The 20907-nt window shown below is 40.0% G+C and overlaps 1 protein-coding gene across 2 annotated transcripts; it reads left to right on the top strand.

The window, feature by feature from the left end:
- Positions 1-1019: 1019 nt before the first annotated feature.
- si:ch211-39i22.1 (brain acid soluble protein 1) lies at positions 1020-19470 on the top strand. 2 transcript variants are annotated; one of them, XM_068703010.1, is made up of 12 exons: positions 1020-1292; positions 7469-7581; positions 8399-8600; positions 8802-8908; positions 9130-9259; positions 9778-9810; positions 11795-11875; positions 13330-13356; positions 13672-13692; positions 15196-15312; positions 16267-16326; positions 16414-19470. In XM_068703010.1, exons 1-12 carry the CDS (start codon positions 1229-1231, stop codon positions 16440-16442), a joined length of 984 nt encoding a protein of 327 aa, XP_068559111.1. In that variant the 5' UTR covers positions 1020-1228; the 3' UTR covers positions 16443-19470. The 2 variants fall into 2 exon arrangements, with proteins under 2 accessions (XP_068559111.1, XP_068559121.1); XM_068703020.1 differs by having other exon boundaries at positions 13675-13692.
- The last annotated feature ends 1437 nt before the right edge of the window (positions 19471-20907 follow it).

The raw sequence follows: 20907 nt of genomic DNA on the forward strand, positions 1-20907 counted from the left end.
CCCCGTCCTTCACCATTTATTATGTACCATATGAAAAATAACTAAATTATAATAATAATAATAATAATGACATAGAAATATAGGAAAACCCCTAAGCATGTATATAGTGGTTTGAATGTAATTTTCTTCCCTTTCAATATTTGCACACTGCAGCTCTGAAGAGCGAGACAAAGCCTGGAACCTTTTGATGTGAACTGTGAAATAATGAACGAATAGCGCCACCTGCCGATCAATATCAGAAAAGTGATTCGATTTGGCACAGAGGCGACTTAACAAAGTGGTAATGAAATAGAGAGCAGCCCGAGGAAAGGAAAGCAGCATGCTCTTTTTTTCAAATCCACCTACTAGTTGGTTTGCATGAGATCATGTGTGGTTTTCTCAAATGGAAACCTAACATTAATTTAACATTAAAAACAGACCAAAGCCTTACATGTCCAAATCCAGTAATTCACTGTACTCTTTAGAAACCTGATATTCTAGTGAATCCAAGTAAACAGACTTATGAGCCTGTAAAAATGTAACATGCTGCCTAAATCATAGTAAATGTATAATGGAATATGGAAATGCCTAGAAATACTGTTCGGGGAGATCTTTGCTCAAAATGTGTCTTAACACATATAGACATATACAATTGGTCTTGACCCGTTATTAAAATGAATGGGACACAATAAGTGAAGTTACAGTCTTAAAGGTGTCTTTATCTCACTGAAGGGGAACAGCTACCGTGGCTCTCAGTGTCTAAAAGGACTACGACTTGAATGAAATAATGTTTCATAAGGAGTTCCTGGATAATTGAGCTTTTCCTCGCACTGAAAAAAAACGATTACCAAATTGTTGGTAACAGCCATATCGCATCGGAAATGTTATGTTAAAAATATTACTGATTAGATGTAATGCCCTCACAGCACCGTACACAGCCCTTCTATCCGCCTGCCTGCCTGCATTTGAGAGAAGAGACCCGCCCACCCTAATAAAGACTGGACCTTCTCTCTTCCAATCCAGACAAAAGGAGAAGACGACAGATCCGCGGCGGCGCGCACTGAGCTCAGCATCTGAGCACCTTGGAGACTCCACGGTTTTGATCCGACGCGCAAGAACGCACCGGCACTCCGACACGCACGCCCTCCAGGTCCACCTGAAACGTCCAAGCCGGTTGATTGTCCTGTTTGAAGGCAGAGAAAAAATTGTCTGAGCACCGGTTCAATCGCAGCCAGAACACCGTGTTCCCATGATGTCATACCTGTGGATTCTGCTATTAGGAAGCCTGCTGGCTGCAAGCGCCCAGGCACAAGGTAATGATTTATTTTCCAATTAATTCAGATCAGCCTTCAGCTGTCTGTTTTTGTTTGTGTGCACACACATTTATCTATCTATCTATCTATCTATCTATCTATCTATCTATCTATCTATCTATCTATCTATCTATAAATCTATATTTATATATGTATATAGATATAAATCTGTATCTATATCTATAAAAGACGATATATATATATATATATATATATATATATATATATATATATATATATATATATATATATATATATATATATATATATATATATATATATATATAGATATATATATATCGTATTTTTCCTTCTGTCTGTATTGTTCATCTTCATCTCACTGTCTCTTTTCACTCCTAATTCATATCCCTCAGTCTCACCTATCATTCTTTCCTTTTCTGCCAGTCTGGCTCATTACACATCCATAGTATGTGTCTGTCTGGCTTCCTCTATGTGTGTGTGTGTGTGTGTGTGTGTGTGTGTGTGTGTGTGTGTGTGTGTGTGTGTGAGTGAGTGCAATTGCCAGAGTCTTTTGCCAGCCTGTCTGCCTCACTGTTGGCATGTCAATTCAATTCACCTTGAGCTAAACACCGCTTGTTTTAATCCGTACGGACTGAATGAATGAAAGCAGCTCTGCCCTCCTTTTCCATACTGTGATTGTTCATGCCTATGCAGTCGAGACATTATCAGTGAAATAGGTGTGTCGTGTAATATGGCCATCTTTTTTGGACATGAGTTATAGCACACAGGGGTGTGGTGGGCCCATTGTTCTTATATAAGTATTTCCCTCCTGTTTTCTCTCTTTCTTCTCTCTTTCCCCCTCTTTTTTAAGTCTCTGATCTTCGTTTTTGTTCTCTATATTTTAATTCTTTATCAATTGCTCTTTTTTCCCTCTTCAGCTGGCCCATGGGCCCTTGCCCTTCCTCGTGGCACATGTAATGATTCCAGATTGTCCAAACGCGCAATAAAACTCTGAGGGAGAGAAAGGAAGCATTGAGAAAAACAAAGACTCTGGGAAAGATGGAGGGAAAGGAGGGGAGATTAGAAGAAGATAAAAGATAAAAGAGATATGTTGTGGCCGATAAGAGGGAAAACAGAAAGATATACAAGGATGGTGAAAAGTGAGGGAGATAGTCAGAGCAACAGTGAGCCTCATGGTCATTATGCAAACAAAATTTCAGTTGAACGTTGGTGCACTTGGATGGCATCTGGTGTTGTCTCACTCTACCGGTTCACTTTTTACTAGCAGATAAACCACCAGAGAGGAGCCACCCTTAAACCCACACTTTCATTTTCCCACACATTTTTTTTTACCCAAGGGATCCTACAGTGACGCAGGAAATCTCCATTGGAGAATTTGCTCGCTTGCATGCAAGTGGTTTACAGTTTCACAGAAAAAGATGGGTTGTTAGGTCAGTCGCACATGTGCACATCATGGACGGTGTGTAAGCTATAGAAGTTAAGGATAGGGAGTGTCTCGGTAACTAGATCCAGCTCCAGCTGTAGACAACACCCAACGAAACAACTAGTTTCAGCGCCTTCCTCTTCCCCAGGGCCGTCAGCATCTGTGTGTGTGTGTGTGTGTGTGTGTGTGTGAGAGAGAGTGTGTGTGGGAGGGTGTGGGGTAGGATTCTAATGTACAGAACATGTGAGAGTGCTTCATTACTTAGTGTATGAGTCAGTTGTAGAGCATATGTGTGTCTTAGAGGCAGATGAAAGCAAAAAGCGCTGTGTGATTTGTGCCAGGTGTGTGTGTGTGCAGACTTGTCTGTGTTTACACTTTCAACTACCAGTACATAAAACACTCTTTTGGTGGATAAGTGAAAGGCGGGCACATGTACACGTACACACACACACACACACACACACACACACACACACACACACACACACACACACCTTCCTTCTGCTCCCATGGGGGCAGTTTCAAGGTGTGCATGATTGGAGTAAACACAGCACTTTCTGTCCTACAAACACACAATAGAACCATACCTGACAGAACAATGCACTGTGGAGGTGCTGTTGTATCACCTGACACATGCACACAGAGTTTATGGTGTACTGTTACGGGACAAAGGCTTGGTTATTGGAGTATGTACACACAATATTACTCAGTCAAGCACGCACAGGCGATCTCACTCAGGCGTCTATCACAATCTTAGGACAGGAACCAACAGAGACAGTGAAGTTCCTCTACCTTTGTCATTGATAACATGCCTCACACTCCAATGTATGTAGACCGCATGTTACAAAAGTGCAGTGATTTAAAAGAAGATATACTTCTTTGTTGTTTTGTAGTAATAAAAGGTGAATATGACGGAAATTAAATATCAGGGAAGAATTGTTATCAGGTGTCAAGGTAAACAGTTTCCTCATGCGTCACCCTTTGCATATCAAAACAGTGGTGCCAACATCAAGGCATCACTACAGCCCTACATCTGCCATCAAGGCGTGTGTTCACTGGAAGTGCAGTCTTCACACTGTAACGGCTGTTGGTAGCTCACCTACATGATGTAACTTGCTGAAAGTGCTTTTTTATTCACTTCACGTTTATTTCATTTTAGTCGCAATTGGTGCTGCATTTCCAATGGACCCTGTTGTCAGGGCCAACTTCTGCGAAAGCTGATGCCGCCCATAGTTGTTGAGCATCCCACGTGATATTAAAGTCCTGCTTGCCTGAACTTATAGAACAGGGAAACGGAAAGAAGTGTGCATTATAAGTGTGTTCTCAAGGTTTCAGCAAAATAAAATAAAAACAGACACATTTTACTGTGATGGATTGAAGCTACACTTGATATGTGCAGTATTCAATAGGGGGAGAACGTCATGCTTATCTTTCAAACATGTTGCTTCGCACAAAGACTGTGAACAGGAGGAAACGGCTAGCCTGGCTCTATCCAAAGGTAACAACCCCCCCCCCCCCCAACACCTCTTAAGAGCTCATCTGTTAAATTCATGCCAAAAAAAACATGATTTCTGGTCTTACAGGATAATATGTGCTGGACTATTTCCTGGCAGAGTCCAGTAACTCACGACAGGAAGTTACTGTGCCTGGCCAAGATGTAGACTGGCATAGAAGGAGATGTAAAATGTTAATTAGTAAACGTTAAAGGTTACCTTTGGACTGAGCGATGCTATTGGTTTACTATCTGCTCCTCGCTTGAGCTTTATATTTACCGTACAGTCATGAGTGTGGTATCCATTTTTTTTAATCTAGCTCTCAGCAAGAAAACAAGAAAGCTCATTACCCAAAATGTTTGAACCATTCATTTAATGACTTTTTCAGCTCAGCTGTACATTCAAAGGTCCAATGTCAAACTGTGCTCTCTATTCGATGATTCGATAGAAAATGTAAACTTTAATAATGTTTTTTGATTGACACTGTCGGAGAGGTTTATGTTTACCTAAATGTATTAATATAGAACATGTGGCAGAGCTGTTGTGTTGGATTGCATTAGATGTACAATAGTACTTGACAAAGTGGCAATGGAGTCTATCAAGCCACTGGACTAGTTTACTAAAAGAACACAATGTAACTGACAGTTTGCTATGTTCCCACATGTGTAAACTGGTTTGACATAAGTGTCTTTCTCTGGGAGACTTTTTTGCATATTAACACTGCACATGCTGCACAGAATCATACAATAGCGTGCAGCCATGTCAGAGGCACACAGATGACTCATCAGCCTCTAGGGGAAGCAGTGGCAGAGAGACAAAGAGAGTTAAGTTAAGAGTTTGGGAGGGAGCATGAGAGAGGAAAGGGGGGGGACAGTCTTAAAGACAAAAAGAAAAAGGGAGTGAGGTTTTGGATGTGCAACAGTTAGTTTCACTGCTGTACTAACACAAAACAGGACACCGCTTAGTCAAAGTGTTAGAGTGAATGTGAACTTTCCTTTACGTGTGTGTGAACATGTGGTTGTTCGTATGTTTGGACTAAAAGGGAGGAGAAGGTGTTTTATTGAGTTTGTAGGCACGCATGTGTGTGTGTGTGTGTGTGTGTGTGTGTGTGTGTGTGTGTGTTTGATGGCAGGTGGGGGTGGGAGGGGGTATGAGCGCATGTTTGTAGCGAAGGTAGTTAAAGGAGGAAGTGGATAACTGATAGATGGGAACAGAATGTTCTATGGAGTGGCAACGGAAAGAGAGAGAGAGAGTTAGTATGGGGCAATCTCTCTCTCTCTCTCTCTCTCTCTCTCTCTCTCTCTCTCTCTCTCTCTCACACACACACAAACACTACATTAGAGCCACACACCTCACACACACATTGTGCATATATGCACAATGCCATTAAAAAATGTGCCCAATCATTTCCCACTTACCGTTAGACAAAACATGATACAAACACACATACTCACAATCAACAGAGGTCCTGGTCAGACAAATTAACAATAAAACAATAAAAAAATGTCGGCAGAAAGTAAACATGCGTTGTTGCATTGTTTGTAGTTTTGTCACATTTTTTACTTTTTATCACAAGCCTTCCGTACACTGGTGGCGAGACACATCAACCGGCATTTAAACTTCATTCAACAAGTTGAATGTCGTGCCACGGTACATCTTTGATGGAGACAGTGATTTCAAAGGTTTCCAAAGATAGTGAATCAGAAACACCCACACACACCTCACACACATGCATTCCTGTTTATTGAGCTCGGAATGCTGTTTAATTCTCAATAAACTATTGAAGGCACTAATTATTGTTTATCTTTGATGCCAAGCTCATACAGTGACATTCACCGGAGACACAGAGGTCGAGGAAAACAAAGAGTGCTTGTTTTGATTGCTGTCAGTAACCATGCATCTGTGCATGTCTCACATTCATATGTCTGCGCGTGAGTGCATGTGATGTGCGTGTTTTTAGTCATGCTTCGTTTGGTCTCACTTATGTGTATGGATTTGTGTTTTTGTGTGTGAAGGGAGCCAGGGTGTCACCAGCACTGCTCGCTTCCAGATAATTTACAGTGTGATGGAAATACTTCAGATGTGTTGATGCTGCTTTGCCTCAAGGCTTCTCTAACTCTGATACAATCTGACTTGGCAAACACAGTGATCATTCATTCAAAGCTCACTTGGCAATGAGCAGCTGTTAGAAAAGATGATTATATAAGATTATTTTCTCCCAGCATATTATGGAAGAGAGTTGTGATGCTGAGCAGCAGAACCCTAATGTCTCTGATATGTCCTCAATTTTCAAATTCTAGTTTTCTAATAGTGTTTTCTTACCTGTGCATTTCTTTTGCACTTTTTCAATCCATTCTTAATCACTCATACCACCATTTCTAGATGGTTGTATCCCTTATTTAATGGTTGGTATCTGTATTTAGAAGAAGGTACCAGCATCATGGTTCTGCTGAAATCAGCAGAGCAAGGAATGGTTAAGTAAGAAGCGCAGTTTTGCTGTTTCAGCTTCTCACATGCGACTGGGGAATGTCACAGCACTGACTCAAACACACACAAACGCCATGCTCATCTCACACACAGAATGACAAAGACATGCGCTTTGTATTTTCTCATTAGTACAGAGTTGCGATGCTTGCGCTGAGGTTGATTCTGTTGAGGCAGGTGAGCCGTGATCGATGTGTCTGTCATCCAGTTGTGGCTGCAGCGTTCACATCAGGGAGCAATCAGAGCAGGGCGTGGCTCTGTATATGTGTCGGTGGTGATAGTCGTGTTAGAGAATGTGATGAATCCACAACAGCTAACGACCATTGAGACGGATGATTTGAATGGTTATAAATGAGAACAGATGGATTAAAGGCATGCCGTTTTTAATTAGCAATGGTTACACTAATCACTACCAGTCTCATGTTCTATTTGTTCTATTTTAGGTTAGACTTATAATGTTTCCACTTATTTGTTTATGAGCAGTAGACGGCACACAATAATAGTCAATACAGTCAATGTTGTTGTGTTTTTGAGTTGCAAGCTTTAAAAGGAAGAAGAAACCCCCTTTGAGACAGATTCTGGGTTGCCATGTCTGATTCCTTTCTTCTCTAAAAAAGAAAATTATAGTTGCTCCAGCTTTTATCTGACATTTAAAGCACTAGGGTTTCAGAATAGCCCTGAATTTTTCCCACATTTTGAAATTGATGTGTCTCAGTAGTTGGAACTTCACTGGATGTGTGCTGGTTTTTTTTTCATTATTCTATTACTTTCTTTCTTCACATACCTCTATATAGATGGTGAAGTCCCAACGGAGGAGGCAGCAGCTCCTGAGGCCGCTGAAGCAGACCCAGCGGCAGAGGTCAATGAAGAATCCGCCGCTGACAAGGAAACTGACCATACAGCCGAGGTGAAGAATGATAATACTTTTGTTTATTGGTTTAGGCTTGAATCATTTTTCAAAATCTGTCAATCAGTCCAATCTTCTTCTTCGTCTTTTATCTCAGAGGAGGTCTCCTGCTAAATCATGAATCTTAAAGCAACCACTTTTGGTTTCATCATGGTACTGACTATAATTTTGTAACAACTGGTCGGCGGCTGTGGCTCAGGGGGTAGACTGGGTCACGAGGTAGCCGTTCAATCCCCGGCTCCTTCTGTCCGCATGTGGAAGTGTCCTTGAGATAGACACTGAACCCCAAGTGACACCTAAACAAGTGAAATAAGTGCAGGTCCGAATAATGTTTGGGTGAATTATGTAAAAAATAAAGAATTATGTGTTATTTTTAAGTTTGGGTTACTAATACGTTGCAAACTTTTTAGTCTTTAGTCGCCGTCCTCTCTCCAAACTATTAATCAGAATGAATCAGTGTTTCTGGGTAACAGTGCCTCTGTGCGACCTGCATTCAGTTTAGTCAAGAAAATCGAGTTCTAAATCTTCAGGCAGTTATTTGATAAGCTGAGTTGTATCAAATAGCTGAAAGACATGTTAGCTCTTGGTTGGGTATTGAAAGTCGTATGGAGCATTATGTTATTGGCATGAAATGTAACGCTTGGTGTTTTTGCCCTTTTCAGACTGACTTTGTGTTTTGTATTTCTCTTGCTTAGTACAAGAAAGGGATGATGAAACTTTAATAAATAAGCTGAAGTGAACCTAAAACCCCAAACCAGAGACTTGTTTTCTGAATCATTATGTGAACATAATAATGTATATCTTGTGCTGAATATAGGAAACACCACCAACAGCGAGTGAGCCTGAGAATGAAGCCGGTGAACCAGAACCTCCTGCGGTTGAAGAGGCAGAACCAGTGGCTACACCTGCAGCAGACACAGAGCCGGAGGCGGAGGCAGAGCCGGAGGCCAAGACCGAGACCGAGGCAGAGCCGGAGGCCGGGACTGAGACCGAGGCAGAGGCCGCTACAACAACAGAAGGTGATCAACAGGTGTTCAAATATGCAAATATGCACACTGAAAACAGCTTGTGCACAGTTGGTGTTTAAAACTACTTTTCCAACCTGTCTGGCTTTGCTTGCAACATGTATTGAACAGTGCAGTAAAACAAGCCATCACAGCCCATGCCATAACACTTGGATGATAAAAACACATCCTCCCCTCCGTTTCTCTCTCCTGTAGCGCCTGCAGCTGATCCTGAGGGCATTGATCCAAAGGCTGAGGAACCAACTGCTCTCGGAGACGAGGACGCTACATCAAGCACTGGTGTGTCACCTGCTCAGGAGGAGGTCAGTAGCAGAGTTTGAAAGTCTTAAAATTATTCAAATCTACGCTGACAAATATGAAGTTGTGTAACAAACTTCCACATTCCTATTATGCATAATTGCGGACATGCTGTTTATAACACAGATATTATTCAAGAACTGCTCTGCTAATGAGAAGTTACCTTCTCATTAGTTACCTTGTGACCTTTCTACATATTAATATTTGATATATTCATATATAATAGAGTGGATCTGAGGCCACATCAGTAGCAGATCCAGCTGTAGCAGATAATGAGGAAAAAACAACTGTTCCTGCTGCTGATGCACCACCAGCTGTTGAGGAAAAAGTCGAACCAAAAGTGGAGGTCCCAGCAAGTAAGAATATAGATGTTCTGGTGAATACCGTGCACTCATCATACGAAAAAGAAGGCAACAAGGATCCCTGTGTCACTGATATACTTTAATTCATGAAAGCAAGAACTTCAATGCTTGTTTCTTTGTGTTTACCTAATTACATCGGTACAGAATAGCACCCTGAGACAGTAGGTAACAACTTGTAAATTGCTACATGCTAAGGCATTTTGGACCATGTGTAACTTTTTGATTTGTATTAAAAGTACACAAATATAATAACGAGTTGTAGAGAAAATAGCAAATGTATTCTGTAGATGATTTCACCCCTTCGGCATGTGTGTTCCTTACATGGGGAAACTGTGAGACTTCCTGTTCTGCCCCTTTGTTCTGCTACATTCTGTCTAGTTAACACGCCATGTTGTGTCATGGCAGCAAAGGACTTTTGTGTATTATACCTTATAATTTAGACTCAGCATTTTTAGCGTTTCTGTGTGGATTTTAGATGTTTGCATGATTCTGTTCTTTTTCTTTGCCAACAGTTAAGGAGGATGTTGTTCCTGACCTGAATATCGGTAAAAATAGTTCATTGTCATGTTATGTTTCTCTATTTGAACAGGGAAAATGCACAAAGAACATTAACCTTATGTAAAACAAGGAGAGATGTAATGTACCAGGTTTTAGCTAAAAGGTCCCCCCCCTTAGTCCCTGGGCAGGTAGGTAGAATAATAAAAATAGATTCTGCTCTTTCGTTTGAAAAATTTCCAAAGCCACATTATATAAACCTCAACCTTTCTAGGGCCAAGTCTCACAGCTAAACAAATTACTGAGGCACACCACAAATAATTTCGTATGACTCAAAAGCTCTTTTCATCATACAAGAGCACCTCAGGAGAACACAATTAAAACCCATTTTATTTCAGTAACCACGGTAACAACGAATCCACAAAGAAGCTGAACTGCTGAATTGGCGCTTGGGACAGATGGAAATGTTAAAGTCCTACATGGCAGCATTGTAAAAACATTACATGAGTGGAAAATAGGTTGAAAATCACTGAGCAGCATTAGTGAAGAGAGAACTTGTGAAGTTCTGCTCATTCTTTGAGCTGAACTGACTGAATACTGTTGTATATTTCCTTCAAACTCTGAACCTACTGCAATATGTTAAAACATATTAGTTCTCCACACTGTCACCATTTGACCCCAGGAACACCCGTGGGATTATGGTTGTTATAGTAATTTTGTGTTATTAGTCATTTAAAAACATGTCCAGCTTTCATGAGATAGCGTGTATAATTGTGTTGCAACTCCCAGATGGAAAACAGATGTGCTTTTCTACTAATAGGTATGAATCACTTAAGAAGGTTATGAGGTGGGATTTTGGCCCAAACAATTTTACCTCCTAAATTAGGAGTGAGTAAGGAAACCTCAAAGAGTCACCCTATAGTATTTATCTTTGCATATAATGGTTCTCTTCTACATTCTCTCTCCACTCGTTTCACCATTTCCTGTCCCAAGTGGTAGTTGTCCATACCTGCTTTATAGCAGAACATCCTCTTTTCCGTCACTCAGAGTTAGTCATTTTATACTAGGCTGGCCATTATCTCCCTCTCTTAGTCATGCTAACAACTAAGAACATTGCCGTGGAGTGTTAAGGAAATGATTGCTATGGAAGGAGTCTTCCATGTGACATCTGGCAGGGGAACATTCTTGCACGGTGGCAACAAGAGGAAAAGAGTTGAGAAATGGAAAGGAAGGAGGATAGAGACACAGAGACAGGAGAGTAAAGAGAAGAGAACAAGGTCGGGGAGTAGTGGCAAAGGCAGAGTGAGGTGTAAAAACAAAAGGAAAGAGACAAAGGGAGACGCAAGGGGACAGAGTAGAAAGGAGAAGGTGGTGACATTAATGGAAAGGCCAGAGAGGTATAAAAGAAGAAAGGAGGCTCAGTAGATAGCATCGGAGCAAAACTTGGCTCAAAATATGGTTTCATTACTTAACATTCATGTGTGACAAATAGTGCTTTACAATGAGAGCACAATTCTTACTCACTATGAGTTAAAGGCAGGACTTCTTTCAGGTCACTGGATCATTATGCCCCTGAGGTTCTATCTAAAATAATTCACCAATCCTACCTCACCCTGCTCAGCCTAAAACTGTTGTGTTCACAGAGTCCCACGTGTTGTATAAATCACTTGGGTTTTCCCCCAATGAATATAAAGTCAGGGTATGGTATTGTTCCTGACAGATAAGATCCTTTAATCTCAGTCAACACTAGTTCACAAGATCACCGACACACCATTGGAGCAGGTAGTGTTATAGAGTCTTTATCGAGGACACCTCTGCAGTATAATCACTATAGTGACATTGTGGCTGTTGTTATCATTAAATAGTTCAACATGCAACGGTGTTGTATAGAGTGTTAAAGAGATGACATGTTTTAGGTTAACATCTGGAAGACATCCCTCATGGGTGGAACGGCGAACAAAAGTCAATTTCCCTACAGGGATTGATATTGCATTTCTGTCACCAATAATATCTAATATTTCTTTTCATATGTAGGGTTTGACTTGGAAGATGCTCTGTCAGACGTGAATGCAGTGGACAGCCCAGGAGAGAGGAGCAGCAGCTTTGAATCTGGGCGTGAGTAACTATTATTAAAGATTAAAGATTAAACAATCCCTTATTAGTCCCGCAGTGGGGAAATGTGTTCTCCTCATTTGACCCATCCCTAGTATATATAGGGAGCAGTGGGCTGCCCCTGAGAAGCGCCCGGAGAGCAGTTAGGAGTTTAGTGTTTTGCTCAGACAATTATAACAATACGTTTGATATTATCCTTGTAACAAATAACCAGAAAGTATGTACCGATGCACACAAGAACCGTCGGGAAGAGAAGGCTCAGTTTTGATGGGATTATACTGTCTTTTATAGTTACCACAGTCTGGGATGTCTTTTTTATCACTCAGTTGCAAACTATGTGTAACAGTAAGATCAACCCCGGACTAGCCGGATGTTTCACCTTCTCCAAATGGAGTGTTTTATACTTTAAACTAGTTAGCCTAAGCTTCCTGTTTACTAGACCATGAGAACAGGAGGTGGATGGGACATTTGATAATGTATGTAATTTCTTTGTAAATACGGAAGTTAGTGCCTTTTATAAATAGGAAAATTTCAAGAACATGACTATTCATCACTCTTTGGAGAGGATTATAGTTTTACTTCATGTACCCCGTTGCAGCAGAGCAGATTATAGATATTTGTGTCTTGAGCTAAAATAGACTAATCTCCCCATTCAGCATTTTATAACTCTTAAGCTTTCCTGTTTTTGTCACCGCGCCTCATCATAGTGCTTTTAGACATTCTTCTCGTGGATCTATATACTGCGAGATTGCTGTTTCCTCTGTTCCCATGACAAGACAACAAATCGCATCGTTTTACCTCCTGGGTCAAGAAGGTTCAATCACCAGCCACAGAGCAATTCGACAATAACACTTTGACAGCAACACTTTAATGCTGATTGTCTCGCAGCATTCACCCTTTATTCCCCTATCTGAAAGCGGATTCGTCTACGTCGGTAAAATCATTATAATCTTGTGAAATGCGCACTTCTTTAGTGCTCTGTTATTAGCGGCTTTGTCAAGTTAAAGCAGGTAGAGGGCAGCCCTGATGTCCCAGGCGTATACAGACAGGCAGCGCAGGAGGAGATAACAGGATTGTTTTGCATATGGAACGAATCATAGATCAGAGTGAAAGTCATCGAGGGCGTGTGTCTCCTTCAGATATTTTATCTCTCTGATATAATAAAGCCATTTTAATGAGTGTACAGAAGAGACATTTGTGTGTGTGTGTGCATGCGTGCGTGCGTGCGTGCGTGCGTGCGTGTGTGTGTGTGTGTTTACAGACCGGTTAGGACAGAAATTCTAGACTTCTTAATGCCTTCTCGGTATAAACTACCACAAATATAATAATCCTGCTCCTTCCTTCTTCTTCTGTGCTTTATGTGCTTTATATGCATCATTAACTTGAAATGATAATGTGTGGGGTTTTATTTTTCTATCCTCCTTAAATCACCTGCCTCTCCTCCTTTCTCCTTTTAGCACATGTCTCTGGCGCAAGTGGAGAGGGTAAGACTCTTTTTGTTCATGGTCAAAATATATAGAATAAACAGGAAACAAGACTCAGCGGAAAATGTCTCTTCCCAATTGTTTTATTTCAAACAATGTTTGAAACTGGTCTTCCAAAAGAGTATTTTACCTTGAGTCCTTAGTACTTCTGTTGGAAGTGCTTCTGCTGAAGCTAACTTCTGTGATTCTCAAACTGATACAGCATGACAGATGCATGGTTGTCCCTACTTAAATACACCGTTGCTCATGTCACATTAAATATGAAATGTCATGTCATGTTGCCAACTGTATGTGTGTGTTCTCTGTTCTAACCAGCAGACAAACCTGAAGCCCAAGGTGAGTTATCTTTCTACACTTTATTTTTTGTTTTGAATACATTAACCCACCCACCCATACACTACCCCAAACATACCTGCAGCATTCCCCTATTGTCTTGTGTAATGCAAAAAGCCCTGAGCAGGTGTGTTATGGCTGCAGCTGCTGCATGACATTTAAAAAAAGAAACTTGCTTTATTGAACTTTTCTGTGAACTTTGATAAGTATCTTTGTTAATTAAATGAATGACAAGTCCAGGCAAAGGAGGAGGCCAATGGTCCTATTTTGCATCTTGTCTGTCAGTTTATTACTGTATGTGTGTGTGTTCATGCATTTGTGCACATGCATGTTCATACATATCTGTCTACACACCTTTACTTCCTTGCTGACTCACTGCCTCCTCCCGTTTTATTCATCCTAATTGCACTGACTCATTCCTTTTTCTTTCATTTATCTTGAGTCACACGACTGCTCTGACTCATTCCACTCCCTTTTTGTTCGACCTTTTTAACTTTGTTTATTACTATATTTACTGTACTCTTTCATTTTTGTGAACTTAAGTTGCTGACTCACCCATCACACCCGAACATCCGTTCTCCCCTCCTTCTTTCTCTCTATTGCCACTTCAGCATGTCCCGCCGTTATTACATTGTTTTGACTGAAGCCACTGTAGGGACAATAAAGAGCTAATATGTAGAAGAGATGCAATGAGGTAAAAACAATAATAATGGATGATAAACAATCAGTTAACAATCCCCTCTGTTTGATTTTTTACTCATATGTTTACTTCACTTCTGCCTTCCTCATTTATAGTAAATTCAGAAGGCTTAGCAGCATAGCTATTAAATATTTGTGTAATGCTACCATAAATGGCCTGTTGATGCGCCTTCGTCAAACCTTGAATACTACACATGTAGTGTTGTAGCGTAGTCGCTTGCCATTAGGTGTGTCAAGTCTTTATTATATCAGAAAGAGGAACTACCTAGTATATATACTGTATATAGGTTAATCAAGTCAGTTTTCTTGTAGTGGTGTATTTTTTTATGTACTTTAACTAGTACATTTAGGAATGGAAAAGATCATGGTTATCGTGGCATTGCAGGTTTTAGGTGTGCATGTGTCCGTGTGCCTTTAACAGACAAGACTTATGACACAGCAGGAAAACTATTCAGGTCGGTGTTGTCATAGTAACTGGGTTACAGGTGCAGACAGATGCTGTCACAGTGAATGCTTTTAGGGGTCTAAATGGTTGGGTAGGCGAGTGAAATGGTATCAGAAAATGCTGCGACAGGATGATGCATCTCACCCAGACACACACGCATTATGTCATGTTATTCATCATTTCAACTACAAAATGACACCCAGTGTTGATACTGAGCTTTACGTTCTCTTTAAGTAGCGGTTACACTGACAAATATTCACATTTGTATCACAAAACATGCTCGAATGACTTTGATAAAGTTGAAATATGCAGCTCTGATGCACCGGTGTCCATTATCTTTTTTGTTTGTTTCCTACGTGCAGCGGCCCGCTCCGGCTCTTTGGCAGCCATACTGAGTGCAATTGCAGTGACTGTAGTGGGAGCAGTTGTTGGATACATCACCTACCAGAAGAAGAAACTGTGCTTCAAAAATAGACAAGGTAATTTATCTTGCAGACTAATTAATTAACTGAAAAAACAAATGACAGGATACTTAAATGCTGTATGCAAGGCTTGATGTTTACTTGATCACAGCACATTTAGACTCTAGTTTCTTAATTAAACAAGGGCCTGCAAGTCGAGGTTTGTTGTTTTTCTATTGCTATCGGGTGCAGGAGAGTACTGCATATGGTTCACTTGGACCATAGCAGAATCGGAGCCTTTAATCAAGCTGCCAGCATCTTTAGTAACACTTTGCTTTAGCCGGGCTCGAGGGCGAGATGGGTGGGGTGTGTGACATTTGGTCTGAAAATCATAAGTTCTAGAGGTCAGCAGTATTTCTTTGAGATATAGTAGCCTCAGCTTATCCCTTATGAAGTGTTGTCACTTACAGTCAACTCACACACATCCTGCATACCAATACTACCGATTCAGCAAAGTTTACTTTACAGTCAACATGAGCAATAGGCCATTCAGCTTAAGCAATGTAAGGCAAAAGTCAAATATAGGTATATATATATATATATATATATATATATATATATATATATATATATATATACTTATAGTAAGAATAAGGACTATACTTTTAATATATAGTATTTAGTGTTCATGAATATGAATGATTCTTGATCAGCGGTAGAGAGTAAGGATTGTAAATAGCAATGTAATTAGCAGGTACAGCGTTGCAGCTGCTCCATTGACAATAAATGGGCAGGCTTGACTGCACAGAAATTAATTGTTTTTAGCTTTTACAGCTGAGACCAACAAATTGTCACAGTGGAAATAAAAAGCAATTAGAGCCGAGAAATATTAACATCCTCAGAAAGTCCCCCGGCATCACACTTAATTCGTTGTCACTTAACTAAATGCTTGTGAAATCCAAACGGCCATGTGATGATTTGTCTGCTTCCATTTCTCCGTCCGTTTATCTGACTTTGTCGATCTCTGATTAGAAGCGGATCCAGAAGCTGCACGCAAAGCTGTTGCAACAGAGGCTCAGTCAGATCCCCAGGGTAGGACACAGAAGACACACCCACACACCTAAACAAAGAAAATACAAACACGTTATAATATTTTAACCTTCTTTTTCCTTTTTGCAGTCCTTAGTAACCTGCTGAACTCCTCCTAGACCAGCAATGATCACATGACTGCCTGGACCAACTACTACTGGCAAGCATTGTTGCAAATCTCACTGTTAAGCTCTATCTTCTTCTGTAGAGCTAAATTACTGTGAGGCCCCGGAATAGGGCTGTGTGTGTGTGTGTGTGTGTGTGTGTGTGTGTGTGTGTGTGTGTGTGTGTGTGTGTCTGTCTCTGTCTGTTTGATTTTGTGTGTGTGTGTGTGTGTGTGTGTGTGTGTGTGTGTGTGTGTCTGTCTCTGTCTGTTTGATTTTGTGTGTGTGTGTGTGTGTGTGTGTGTGTGTGTGTGTGTGTGTGTGTGTGTGTGTGTGTGTGCATGCGTGCGTTCGAGCCCATGTGTCTGTATGTGTGAGTGTGCATACGTGTGTTCATTCTTGTGTGTGTGCACATATGTGGGAAGTAAATATATGTGAACATTGAGGGTTTTATGATTGTCAACATAGCAATTTATTAAAATGATTGGACAAACTTTCTACTTGTGTGGACATTAAAGAGATTCAATCTCAAATTAACCATGAAATGGTGAAATTAATGAACTAACTTTTTTATTTCATTTGTATGGCTACTATCCAGTTCTAGTAATTCAGTGTGAATATAAACCAGTGACCATTATTGGTGTTGTAGATGTTTAACTTTGTACTGAATTCTAAAAAGTGGATTTTTTTGTGTGCTAATTCTGTCATTGTTTGAGCCACACATATTATTTTGAAAGTCCACTGGCAACAGCCACTTAATTAAAATATTTTGTTTTTGTTTTTGTTATAGTCTGCAGTACAAATGCAGGATAGATGGATAACAGGGGGATTCAATAACTACCACTGTATTTCCTGGATTCTGGCGAGGAGAAATATTATAGGATAGATTCTGGGGATGCTACATGGTCCAATGTGTGTTCCTTGGACCAGTGATGTCACTGCGTGTGTGTGTGTGTGTGTGTGTGTGTGTGTGTGTGTGTGTGTGTGTGTGTGTTTGTGTGTGTCTACTTTGGTTGGTGAAGGGGCTTATTAGTTTTTAATCCTGTTGGGTGACTACCACTTCTCCTCAGTCAGTTCAATTAATGAGTGAAAGAGTGAAATGTCCAATTAAACAAAAGAAAGATTCTCATTGAACAAACTCAGCGCATTGCAAATTGGTTAAACAATTAAACACACATACATTTATTTGACAATGTTATTTGAACATTTAAAAGTGAAGTGGAGTCTAGTCCAACCCTGTTTCTGTCAATGGATGAGTGTTCACCTGACATGGACAAATTCAACAGAGGTCATGTGGTATTGTATTAGACATTGTTCTGATGTAGTATGTGGCAGTCTAGTTGTGATGCAGTAATTTATCCTCTATAGTGCCTTTCACTGACACAGCCTGGCTTGACCAATCTACTGACACACAGGGAAGAGAGCTGGGACAATACAAGTGAAAACAGGCAAACTAGTAGTTGAATGTATCAAAATATACTAGACAATTGAGGAATGTACAATCTTAATTAATTCATAATCATTTTGGTGGTTGAAAAGCCTCACGTTGGACTGTTCATGTATGTGAAACTGTTACATTATTGTAACAGCTGCTGTATCCGTTCATAGTGGGCTGTTTGCTGTTTTACTTCCAGTACTTTTTTTAACCAATATTGCATACAAACTCTTTTAACAGACTCACATTTCAGCCATAAAAGTATCCTCTCTGCGTGTCTCTTCATTTGAACAAGCCAGTTGCTGTCGCAGTGTTTTTTTATCATTCATATGTCGACCTTACAGACACCATTCACCTGTGATTTTTATATACATTTTACATTTAGCAGTGGTTGATTATTGTGAAATGCCTCAGAAGCAGCGCAAGTGCTTTAAAAAAAGAACAATAAGTACAGCAATTACTCTTTTTTTTGCAGCTGTAGCACAAAAAATATTAACTTCTGAATGTCTTTTTGTTGCCTTGCAGTTTTGTACTTGCTCTGCACCCTTTAAATTATGAAATAGGGTTATAGAGGTTGCATAGTGCAGCAGTTCATGTAAAGTGTGTTACTTGTAAAGCACCATATAGCTGCAATACAGGACAGAGACTGTTGCTAACAGCCTAGCCTAGAACTGAGAATTATTCATAGTCTGTGATGTCACATATCGATTAATCCTACTGTGCAAACTGTGGGCTGGACACTGTGTCAAAGCTCTAGATGAAATGCCTTCTTATTCTGTAATCTGTGATAGAGTTTCTCTTGACACATTGGAACTATGTGGATAGTGTGTCTGAAATATCTTACTGCATCTGCTACAATGGCATGGACTGATAATGCACAAAATACCCACTAAACAACAGTACAAGCTTTCAGATATCGCCACCAATGCCTTCAAAACAAAACATTCTCCTTTTAATGCAGTACTTTTTGCACTCCAACAAGTGCAATAGGAATCAACAAAAGCAGTCCGCTGCAGTGCACATTCAGAAAACCTTAAAGGAGACTGAAGCAACAATACAGCCCTTAAAATGGCACAAGGAATGCTTGTGTTTTGAGCATTATGGTCCAGTCCACATTTAGTCCCAAGCTGTCACATTCCTTGTAAACACAGACTATTGGAGCATAGCATCCAAACCAGAATGTAAAACCAAGGAAATCGTAAACTTATTGGGTCCTGAAGTGCACTTCCCAAAAAATGCTAAGGCATCAATGTGGCGCTGACCAGTCCTGCCTTATACCGCCTCTTGAACATTCCAGAGAGGAAAACAAAGAACAATGTCATCATCAGAAAGTAAACAATAAAATAAGCAGAGATGTTTTGCAGGTGATTTTAATAACAATCTCTATGGGAGAAGCACTTTCCTATCCTGTGTACGTCTTGATTTATTAAACATATTAGACAATTCATTTTTGATTTAGACAAGTGACTCTTCCTTTTTATTTAAATACACTGTGTTTTAATTTTGTGTAGGAACTGTCTTCATTTTTTTCTCCATCTGGCACTTGTGTTGTTCTTCTGGAATTGTGTAAATAATGTTTAAGGAGTCAATAAAACCGTTTTCGTGGGAGTTTGTGTTTTACTTCCCTGCCAGATATCTTTGTCTGGTGCGTGTGTACACACAGTAGGTCAAAAGAACTGCTTTATGCATCACTGATCTTAAAGAATGATATTGAAATATTGGTATTTTGACACTTAAGATGTATACACACATACACCATTTTTAGTTTGTTTCTTCCCATTGATCAAACAGCTTTATGTAAAGTTTATGAAGCTATGTGTGCCTCTGTCACTCTGTTCTTGTGACTTTTTTTAGTTACTAAAAGCTGCTGGAAAGTTAAGTAAACTCAGGTCAACAAAAAACAAACAGGCATCACACGACATGTTCGATGTATCAGGTATTTACAGAATGTAACTCATATACACAGGTTAGAGATTGGTGAATGATTGATGGTGACAGATCCTCACCTGAGGCCTTCAGAAGTAAAATGTGGGAGAATGTTTTTCTTGACGTTTATTACACCCACACCAACTGTAAACCATCTAATTAAACCCAGCCGACCTATTATTGACTCAGTAATGGAGTTGATTTGAGTCCAAGTAAATCAGACTAAATTATCTTTTATGGTTAAAACAATAAAACTTGGTTGTGTTAGTGTCTGCGGGATAAACATAAAAATACCAGTAGTGAGAGACAAATTCAGATAATTTACTGCAGTAAAAGTACCTATTACCCAGTGTACTGTAATACTCCATTACAAGTAGCAATGGTTTAGTTATTAATAATGGTTCCAGAGCATCAAATCATCGATTTAATGTATTGTGGCAGAAGCAGTTTAATGTGGTAGCAGGTCCAAGTGGCATCCATGTCAACCTCCTATTCCTGTTCTGTTGGGTTGTTTAAACCAGTCGCCCTCAACCGAGGGATCATGAAGCTCCACAGGGTCACAAGATAGAGCTGAGAAGTTATGACATGGACCACGAGAAAGAAAAAGACAAATCACAAGTTCTGTTTTCTTTTGCTGGCTCTTTGCTTTTTTCTTCGAAAGTTTTGACTCGTCAAAACTCTAAAAATGATTAAAATAAGGAAATATCTCTCGTTGGTTTAACTGCTCACAACACAGACAACCTGTGTCGAGGGGGCGCCAGTATGCGTTGCCTGGATATAAAAGATCACAAGGCAAAAAGGTTAGTCATCATTGGATTAAACTACAGGGTTGAGCAGTTTCTCACAATATCATAAAGTCTAATTTACGAAATAACTGCTTACTACACCCATCAGACATTTAATGGAGTGCAAGATTGTTGAGTAACGTGCTGGAGAATAAGTGAAGTTGCACAAAATGGAAATTCTGACTGAGGTCAATCAAAACCGTCCTGAAGCAAAGTATATTTAGTAAAAGACAAATTCCATACAAAAGTAGTAATATGGTTGGTATTGTACAACATAATAGCAGCATTGCTAAAGAGAGCATCATCATCATCAGGAAACTAAAGCAAAGCTGTT

The sequence above is a fragment of the Cebidichthys violaceus genome, unplaced genomic scaffold (assembly GCF_023349555.1).
Source record: "Cebidichthys violaceus isolate CVI_PGR_0920_01 unplaced genomic scaffold, fCebVio1.0.p SCAF_11, whole genome shotgun sequence".
NCBI lineage: Eukaryota > Metazoa > Chordata > Actinopteri > Perciformes > Stichaeidae > Cebidichthys > Cebidichthys violaceus.

Excerpts from the sequence above, each read along its gene's own strand:
- si:ch211-39i22.1 (XM_068703010.1), top strand. The coding sequence starts at position 1,229 with ATGATGTCATACCTGTGGATTCTGCTATTAGGAAGCCTGCTGGCTGCA. Across the intron at positions 7,582-8,398 it reads AAACTGACCATACAGCCGAG|GAAACACCACCAACAGCGAG; the intron begins GTGAAGAATGAT and ends TGCTGAATATAG. Across the intron at positions 13,693-15,195 it reads AGACAAACCTGAAGCCCAAG|CGGCCCGCTCCGGCTCTTTG; the intron begins GTGAGTTATCTT and ends TCCTACGTGCAG.